At 36.7% G+C, this 10,492-nt stretch overlaps 1 protein-coding gene across 1 annotated transcript; it reads right to left on the reverse strand.

The window, feature by feature from the left end:
• Positions 1-4,954: 4,954 nt before the first annotated feature.
• On the reverse strand, positions 4,955-7,376 carry nanos1 (nanos homolog 1). Its single transcript, XM_079249766.1, has one exon. The coding sequence runs from the start codon at positions 7,256-7,258 to the stop codon at positions 6,593-6,595; it is 666 nt and encodes a 221-aa protein (XP_079105892.1). The 5' UTR covers positions 7,259-7,376; the 3' UTR covers positions 4,955-6,592.
• Between the last annotated feature and the right edge of the window lie 3,116 nt (positions 7,377-10,492).

A 10,492-nucleotide genomic window follows, 5' to 3' on the forward strand; every position in this document is an offset into this window, starting at 1 on the left:
ATTGCTCAGTGCACAATAGATGATAGAGATAAATGACTGAACTGAAGATACAGTTACACCTTGCTCTCACTTAGGTCAGCCTTTATAGCAGAAGGAATCCATCACTTGCATTCTACTCAGGTGCCTCTAAATAACTCTCTTTAAATTTTGGGGCGGATATGTGGCACCAAATCACCACCGGACCATGATGAGAGGGCTAAAGATGGTATCCTCTTTACCTCGCTCAGTGGAATGACTTTCATGCTTGGCTGCTGTCCAATTTTATCTCCAGGAGTTGCTAGGCGACAGGAACATCCTCACTGCAAGTGTATTTTGGGAAATGATACGACCAATAAATGAATTCTCTGTAACTTATTATCTGCCTTCAGCACTGTGATAATATTGCTCAATGAAATGGAAGAATGCCATGTAGATGGACCATCTTGGTATTGAAACAGTAAATGTGTTTAATCACTAAATAGGCTGTGTGGCAACCATGATCTTGTGCCATCTGAATTAATATATTCTCAAAGTCACATTGACTGCAAAGACTAACATGCTGCAGAGTAGCTAAGTCTTTATCGCCTACCAAGAAGGATCCACTTTCCTCCTTAATAGTTAATACTCTAAACCATCACCAGACAGATAATGCCCTTCAGTTGAAAATCTGTTTTTATAATCATCTTTAAGCTGTGTTTAATGCAGCATCCGATGTGTGATGAACCACATAACTAAAAAAAAAAATTTTTTTTCTTCTTATTATTATTATTGGCATTTCCATTAAATGCTGCAGAGATGTGTTGCAGGCACATATTGCATATTTAATCAATAATACACATCATCTTGCTGATCATGGCTTAGAAGAATACAATACTTGCATCTCTAAGAGAAAGCACAAAAACATAACTGCTTATGCATGTGGGGCAGTCTCAGTTATCTATTTCATTTCATTAAATCGTCTATTGACAAAAGAAAGAAAAAAAATAAGGAAGAATTGCAAATGAGCCAGAGTTAGTATATTATAGAAAACCGATAAGTTATTGTTGCTGTCAGTGACCAGATATTACACAATAAACTATATGTAAAACATTTAAATGATTTTTTTCAGACAAAGGCTGCAGTGCATGCTCTATAGAGATATGTTCAACACTACAAAAGTTTTCCTGACACCTGCCAACTGTTACATAAATGAGCCAAAATCGTTTATTAACAGCACTAAACATTAAAACAATATAATGCATCTGATGTAAAGTTCTTTTAGTTTCTTAAGCCTTCAATCTGATCTGGATAAATCCTATAGAGGGGAGAAAATGATTTCTCTTTTATATACATCTTATCACTTCTGTATATGTTTACTCTCTCTTTTTATAACATGTGCCATTGTTCTAATATGTTCCTCCCTTATTCTTCAAATACAGGACTTACTGGGACCTTACACTGCATAACTAGGAACACAACACAACACAACACACAACATGTTTGATGGCATCTTAGAAATCAGTGTGGTAATGAGAAGTGTAGTAATAGTTTTCTTATTTTCACAGATTTCTTTTCACTCCAGTTATAGTCATAGCTAATGTATGACATCATGGTTAGTAGGCAACATCTGGAGGATGTTAGATCTTTGATTCAAACATTATTTCTAAATGACACGGCACTGAATGGAAATGAATCACTTGCTGTTAATTTTATGTTAACTGGCTCAGAATGCCAGTAAAAGTAATAGTATGCAAGATATATAGACAGCGACCAAAGCTACACACAATTTCTGTTTCAATGGCTGAGCTGCTGTTAAGGAGACACAATATAAATGGTTACAATCTAAATGTTGATATTATTTTATGTTCTTGTGCACTGGAGACTGAGGACTAATTCCAACAGACAGTACATCTGCAGTAGTGAAACAGCCACTGAGAAATGACCTGATGATGCTGTATAAGAAACTTAATAACCTGTCCAGCTTACTTAATAGTAATAGGTCTTGATTTCAAACATCCTTTCTGAAATTTCAATTATGGCATCATAGCTGTAATCAGACCTGAGAGGGAAATAGTTGTTATTGCAAAGTCAAACAAATGGCCAGTCCAGCAGTACTGACTGACAGTTTATTACCACCATGCTCATCATTATGGATCCTTCTATACTACTGGCTGTTAATAACGTTGAGTAGGATCATAACAAAGGTTTGCATATTTTTGGAGTGCCCTTAATCACCACAGGGGGCGGTAATCTGCCAATGAAAAAGAAAAGAAATAATAAACAATGCCAAAACTATTTTTGTTGTTTTCTTTTCTTTGAATCCCGAAATAAAACCTGCTCCAAATGACCTACAATCTGTCTAATAATAAAGCTTGAGGTGGTATCCTCTTTACATCACTCCATGAAATGATTTTCATGCCTAGTTGCTTTATCTCAAGGAGTTGCTAGGCGACAGGAGCATCCTGATTGCGAGTGTAGTCTGAAACTGATGGTACCTTTTTATGAATTCTGAAGCGTGACTTGATGTCAGCCTATGACACTGTTGTGATGTGGGTCAATGAAAACAAAGTATGCTCTTCAAATGGGCCATTAGGTCATTTGGCTGAGTCATGTCAGTGTTTGCCTTGTTCTGCCAACAGATCCAGACATTCAATCTTTCTGCTCTGTTACCCAAAGTAGATTCAGGCATATTCAGTGGTTATAAGGACTATCTATCTATCGATCTATCTATCGATCTATCTATCTATCTATCTATCTATCTATCTATCTATCTATCTATCTATCTATCTATCTATCTATCTATCTATCTATATTTATATCTATATCTATTTATCTTACATTTATTTATTTATTTATATATATATATATATATATATATATATATATATATATATATATATATATATATATATATATATATATATATAAATATATATATATATATATATATATATATCATAGTGATCCAATTTTGGAGTTTACTTTGTAAAAATAAATACTAAACTCTAAAAATTATATAGACACTTGACGTTTATTATTTGAGGTCAATTATAGGGGATTTTATTTTAATATGATTATGTCATTTTTAACTGGAATTGATTAGGAAAGAAAGCCAATCTGTCTCATGCCCATTAAAAAGTACTTTTTCATATTCTGAGTTGAAAATTAAATTAATAATGACTCTTCAATATTTAATCAAAAAGTGATGAAGCAACAAAATATTTTATATAATTATATTCATTCATTCTGTATACTACCTAACTAACCTAAATGAAAAGATTAAATAAATAAATAAATAGTCTATGCATGGACATCAGTCCTCTGACCTCAGCCAATGTATTATTTCTGGAAGTGATGAATTAAGCAGTTTCATTATTCCATCACACCCAAGTGATGACGATGGATTCTGAGCCTATCTGAAAGAACTGTGATGAGACCATAAGACATAAAGGTTGAGAAACTGATCTAATGTCCAGTGCAGCACCTTGAACAGGAAATGTTCCAGTGTGGTCAGGAGCACCGTGGGTTAATGAATTCAATAAATTATATTAACAGGAATGTCTAACCACTGCTGCTGAACATTAGGTAAATCTTGATCACCAGCCAGAAGGTATCCAGATAGTTATCACCACTGCAAGTCAACATCTGTCTGGTAACACTGACCCTTAATTAAAAGATTTCCCTCTGTCATTTGCCTGTTTTTAATAATAAAAAAAAAGTAGTGGTGAAACTTTACTGTCCTGCAGAGATTTGTTGTGCACACAAATTTTATAATAGCTAAAAACCAGCCAGCAAAAATATATAATAGGATAATGAAAGATACATATCTCATAAATGGTGCAACTAACTAGATTATGCAGGCCCAGTATGCAAGGCAGCTAATGGAAGCTGAGGTGTAGTGGGAATAAGACCAGTTAGCTGACAGTGTTTGCCTGAAATGCTAGCCCTCCAGGCTTTTCCACCACTGTTCTCACAGAGATAAATCCCTGTTGCACTTAGTAGTCATCCATTTTTAATGCCAGAGCCTCAGCTGGAGAGATACATGAAGACAGACGAGGGAGAGCAGGGGGAGGGAGGGAGGAGAGAGCTGCCAAGGTGTGGATGACAACAGCAGAATGCTTAAGGCTAATGTATGAACAGTCGCTTTGATGTAGTTTTGTAGTGAATGCTTAGAATCAGCAGTAACTATGATGGTTGTATCATTTGTGGGACAAACTGGAGACAGCAAAGCCTTTTATGAACCAATAGTTTTTTTTTCTCCTTTCATTTCCCCCTCTTAGATTTAAAACATTTGTTACAAACCAATCTGCTGCATTAAGTCAAAATCACTCACAGCTGCACGACTGTGTAGAACACAGACTTTTTACCAAAACACAAGAAACTGCAGCAAAGCTTCCTGCCTGTTTTTGAGCCCCATAATACGTCTGTAGCAGCCATTCCACAGATGGCAGGCGGAGAAGGCCGGGAGGGCTAGCTATTCAATCCACTTCAGTGCAAACATGATCTGTTTGAATGGCTCAACAGAAGCCAAGACATTCCTGCGTGGGTAGACCTCCCTAAACAACAAGGAACAACTGTGTGGTACTGTGTTTGTTTTGTGGAGACAGAACTTTTTAAGATACAGGGGCAACAGATCGGTTTAAGTTTCATGAAAGGTTAAAAAGGAAGTCTTTCTTTGTCAAATGTGGCACACACAGGACTTAACGTGTTCTTCAGACTGTCTGTGTTAGTGAGGGAGTCATTAACTGGGCCAACTTTGGCCTCACAGAGCTGTTTTGTTTGAAGTCAACTCTCCCGCTTGATTTAATCAGCCAGTTTGCAAATCACAGTAATCTGAGACCCTTAAATGTCTTATAGTCCATGTTTGGACAAATCTTTATGTACCCACTGGTAAGACATTAATTAAACCACCCACAGAACAAAAACACTTTGCTCCAAATACTTGATACATTTTTATTTCTCTAGTGAATTCATGTTATTCTGCACAGCAGCATACAGTAAAATATGGTAAAATATAAATAACAAAGTTCAACAGTGTTTCTTTTTCTCTTATTCATTTCATCAAAAACCTCTGTTAAAAGTGGCAAATGTTGTCAGTCTTTTCAATATCCACTCTCCTGCACACTCCCAATGCAACATTAGACAACTAAACTTTAAAAAGTATGGGTATTTTCACTATTTACACACAATCACCTATTGGTGAGCAATGCTTATAGCTTCTTGGAAACTTTTCATTATGTTAAATGCAACAAAATGAAAATACAATTATGTTATACAAAGATCAAAAATACTATCAAAACCCTTATTATAAATGGCAGCACTATATCAATAAACTGCTGTTGACATTTTACATGTAAGTACAAAATCGTGTTGAGGTAGCACCCTCTGAAGTCACTTGTAATGTTAAAATACTGAATAAACATCGCTTTATTTACAGTACAGCAAATCTTTTGTCTGTCTTCAATGCAATTGTATTCCTTTGGTACACAAAACTGTCAGAAATGTGCAGTCCTGCAAGTGACACTTTCAGTCATACATTCACAACATTTTTGCATCTTTTTGGGATTTGTCAGAAAATTAATCACGGGTTTGATGTGTTGTATGCTCACATTCATTTTCTATTTTTGACTCCCATAAAAAAGAGGGAGCATGTAAATGGGATTCACTTTACTTCACAATGCAGAGCAGATCTGCTCTGTGAGACTCTGTAGTGAACATTGCCAGGGCAAACCAAAACAATAAGACACCATAAAGAAGGAGAGAGACCTGACATAGAAAAGAACTCCAGTGTGTCACCATCATTTGGGAATGTAAACATAAAAATGCAGAATAGTTTCTCTCATTTCTGACCAAATGTGAGATTTAAACAAAAAAAAAAAAAACAAAACAAAACAAAAAACAAAAAATAAACAAACAAAAAAAAAAAACTAAAACTTCTCCTCACACTAAATTGAAACTGGGGCTTGGCATGACAACAATTGATTATAATGTTCCCCAGAGAATATGAGCCCTAAACAGAGGCCACATTGTCCTTTTTTTCCGCCTGCCTCTCAGATTGAATGTCAACTTTTAAAGCAAGTTGGAAAATATGTTGTGGAGTTTTCAGGCAGACAGAGAAGGATCAAAGAGTCCCTCCCCCTGGTCAGATGCACACTAGTATTCATTAATGACACATTCTTGAGCTTCTTTAATGGCAAACATAACTTTGGTTTTCTAAGACGTGAAAGAAAATTGCAGTGAGCTTAGCTCACTGTACAAAAATACTTAGTAGAAATAGGCTATGACATTCATCCCCTTTGCCAAATATCAATGTGTTTCCCTATATGACAGAAGTACTTTTTTTTTTTAAATCTTTTTTTGTTACATTTATTCACACTTTGTGATTATTGATACAAATGTGTATTGATATGCACACTTTCAAATGACTAGACTAGAAAGAAAAAAAAAATAAATCCAATGTTTAAAGCATAAACGTATTCTATGTGGATAAAAGAACTATAAAAATATAAGAGATCTTAGAAAACAATAAGATAAAATCATTATGTTTATGAAACTAGGATAAAGGCTAGAGCCGAAATCAAAACAGTCATCTGGAAATTGTTCAGTGCAATTCAATTTACTTTATAGTCTTGTTTTAAAATATTTTCATCCTCTTACCGCCCACAGCCCTCCCCCCCTTTAATGGTCGCTGGGATGGCTGGTCTTTTGACAGTGGACAGTATTTTATCGTATGGGCATTGTCCCCGTTGGCACTGCACAGGGGGCAGGTATATGCCCTCAGAATCGGACACACAACCCTGCCATCCGGAGTCTTCAGGACGTGGGAGCCGAACACCTCCTCGGGGGCTCCGTTATTGCGGCAGAACACGCAGATTTTGGGCTCCTGTTTGCTCCTGGACGCGGGTTTGCGCATCTTCTTCTCCATGCCAAACAGGTCGAATCCCGCGAAGCTCCCACCAAAAGCCACCTCTCTCTCCGGCAACTGCACCCCGAGCTGATTTTGGAAGGGGCTTAGGATGGAGAAACGTTCCTTCAAGTCCAGAATGGAGGTCGGCGGGGGGCTCCCGGATGGGCAGCAACAGTCCAGGTGGCCGCTCTCTCCGGCGCACGGACACGCCGGGGAATCGTCCAAGCCCAGAGTCGCCTTTAAAGACTCGGTGATGGAGTTTGGATTTTGGGGCATGCTGAGCTTGTTGTTCTTCGTAACCAACGTCGTCAGCCCGAGATAGTCGTTCCAGAAATTAAAAGTATAGTCATATGGGCTGCGCGCATTCAAATAGTTGTGATTGAGAAAATCCATGGCCACTTCTGCTCGTTTGCTTTCCGTCAAAAGGCGCAACAGCCAGAGTAATCCGTGAGGTCTCAGAAGCCAGAGTTCGCCTCCAGGAATACTTCATGTACAGCGATGTGGGCTCCTGTGTTCCTGTTTTGTTTGAGCGTCCTGCAAACAGGCTTTCTGGTTATAAGGACCTGGAGGGCGGGGCACTCCCCCTTCAAAACCAAGTTTCTGATCAGGGTGAAAGCAAGCTCCTTTTCTTCAAAGCCACATTTAGACAGATTTGTTTTCCTGCAGGGGAGGAGCTTTTTTTTTTTTTTTTTTATATATATACACGGTATCAGTCATCTCTATGACGTTTAGGGACTCTGGCACTTTTAATAGAAAAAAATATTTTTTAATAGTTAATGATTTGTTCAAACGCGCAAAGAAACGATTTCGCTCAGAGAATCGTGCTGTAGTTCATTTTTCTGCTTTTTCAGCAACTAACCTTCACAACTCCACTCGTTGTCCACGATTTGTATTAAAACAACAACAACAACAAAACAAAAACACTACAGCTGCTTGATGAATGTTGTCTTAACCATTAACTTTATGCGTGAATACCATCAACAGCAGCTCCGGGGTTTTCACACATTAACCCTTTGTGTGCCAAGAGAAATGTCCTTTGTTCCGTATAGTGACCATGCTTCAAAAGGAAAAGCAGAAGCAGTCTGTGCTTGGGCATCTGATATGAAGATAGAATTATTATGACCATTATAAATAAGCCTTCTTGCTTCTACTTTTTTTTTTTTTTTTCAGGATAAGAGGTTTATAGTTGTTGAATTTATTAAGCAAGTTTCTCTTTCACTCTCTTGTGTTTTCTGCTCAACTTTTATCCTTCGCATCCAGTTGAACTAGGTTGGATGCAGGCAAAGAGCATTTTCTTTGTAAAGATGAGCAATGACTCAACACTGGGTAAAGTTCCTAAGTAGTAGATAACATCTCCAGAATTTCAAGATACACTCTTTTAGTCTTAAAAGTCTTGTTTTACATGCAAGACAGTTGATATTAGAAAGCTGTTCAAACAAAGAAATGAATCATTTGTTGCCACATGCTCTTACTCATGCCACAAAAACACACCATTCCACATGCTTGGGTGTAAACACGACACACAGATCAGTTTTCAACAGGGGGCAGCATCACGCAGTTACAGGTCAGCTCATATAGACCAACAGGCCTTTATTACCTCCTGTATGAAAAGAAAAGAAAACAAAGAAAATTACTGACAAGTAAATGAAATTGCATAATTATGTGCTACTACAACCAGGTGTGGTTTTGAAATCTAGAACAAAGAAAAATATACATGTTGACAACTGTACATGACTATAATGTTACCCATACACTAAATGGTGGAAAACTGTCATAACATAACCTCAAAGTCTGTCAAAAAGGTGCAAGCAGTCTGTGCCTGTGTGTATTCCTGTGAACAGAAATTTTCTTATAAAAAAAAAAAAGGGCTGTGTTTTTTGGGAAAAGAGGAGAGAGAGAACTTTTTTCCTTTTGTAAGTTAAAAAAAAAAAAAAAAACTCTGTAATGTCCTGGTATTATTTATTGACATTTCAAAACACCTGTTTCTTACATCGAGTTTACCTTCACAGGGGAAAGAAGTTTAAGCCTCACAGAGCTCAAAATATTAAAACAGAAGCAAGACATTCTAGAGGAGCAGGGTCCTGTTTACTATGGATAACCCAGGATGGATTCTTTCTTTTAGAAGCATTTCCTGTTTTTTATGTCTTACTTTTTACCTTTGTAATTTCATTTTATTGCTTTTAACAACAAAAACATTCCAAATTGTTTGCTAATTAGACGGAATAAATCATATTAAGGTATTATTTATGTTAGTTAAATTTAAAATCATGCCCAAAGGACATAGACTTCTTTAAACTGGTAAAAGTGTTATTCATTGGGACATTCTGTTACCACAGATCTGAATCTGAATAACTGTACCACTTGTACAGGTGATGAAAATAAAAGTAGGTATGTTGTTTAAAATGTATCTTTCAGCTTAACTGCAACACATTTTTTTCATCATAAGCAATAAAAGTGACAGAGTTTTTTAATCTTGAGGTAAAATCCTGAGGAAACATGAGGCTGTCTCCATAAACAGTCCACTCACTGTTGGCCTCTGATCCTAATGTTGTGGGCAGCTGAGGAATTTGAAAGTGGTCCTCTTGAAACAATGATAACACGAGTGACTGGTGTTCTAATTAAAACTTCCAGGGGGGAGGCTGCGAGAACTCACTGACTTGGAAGGATTATGGCTATTTTAGAGGGATATTATAAGAATGCGCAACCTTACAGAGTAAATGATAACAGCAGAGCTTGGTTTATTGAGCTGCAATGTTTTAGAGACCATTTCTCTGTGTTCTATGTGTTCAGCAAGTCAGGCTGAAATTGTATTGACTGCTCATTGGATTTTTACTCTGGAGCACCCGACCACTGGTTCAAAATATGAATTTTATTATGAAGCATTAATAATGTATTTAATCTCTGATTCCATTTCTGCAAGCTGGGAAGACTGTGTGTGCACATCCCTGTGTTGCTGCAGTGTAACTGAAATATTCATGGCCACATTATTCCTTAATTTTGTTGTGACTAAGAGGGATTAATACTCATCCATTAACTAAAGCTAATTCTGTGGCTGCCTCGAGGTTGCATGAGTATATTGGACAAGGAAGTGAGATTAGCAGTGGAAAGATGTGTAACATTAATGGGATGGTTATGGCTGTAAATCGGTTTAGGAATTATACTGAGTGATTGGTGTATATGCAGGTTTTTTTTTTTTTTTTTGTGTGTTGTTTGTCTTTTAATCGATAGAAAAACACAGATGAAAAGTGGGAAAGTGGTGGGTGTCGGCAGAAAACACTTTGCTTTTAGATAATCAGATTATATTTCCTGCATGGATTCATAGTAATATGAGCTAGCAAAATTCTTTGGATGCAATGTTTAATTCAAATGAGCGCAATGAAGCATTTTACTTAAGAGTATGGCATTGGATAATCTACCCCATTTTGTTGAGTTAACTTTCCACTGATGCTTTGCATATTGTAATCATTTTAACCAGCATCCCATAGTCTAGAAGGGAGCAAGGTTTGCCAAATTTTGGGTGATATGACAACTCACTTACCCTTTGACATACTATATGAAAAACTAAGAATAATAAGGATTTTTAGCTAATTGTATCCACTTTTTTTTCCAAGTAACTATTTACATTTG

This window comes from Telmatherina bonti, assembly GCF_933228915.1.
Source record: "Telmatherina bonti genome assembly, chromosome: 12".
In the NCBI taxonomy this organism is placed as follows: domain Eukaryota; kingdom Metazoa; phylum Chordata; class Actinopteri; order Atheriniformes; family Telmatherinidae; genus Telmatherina; species Telmatherina bonti.

What these genes read in the sequence shown, in the direction of transcription:
- nanos1 (XM_079249766.1), bottom strand. Translation starts at nt 7,258, where the DNA reads ATGGATTTTCTCAATCACAACTATTTGAATGCGCGCAGCCCATATGAC.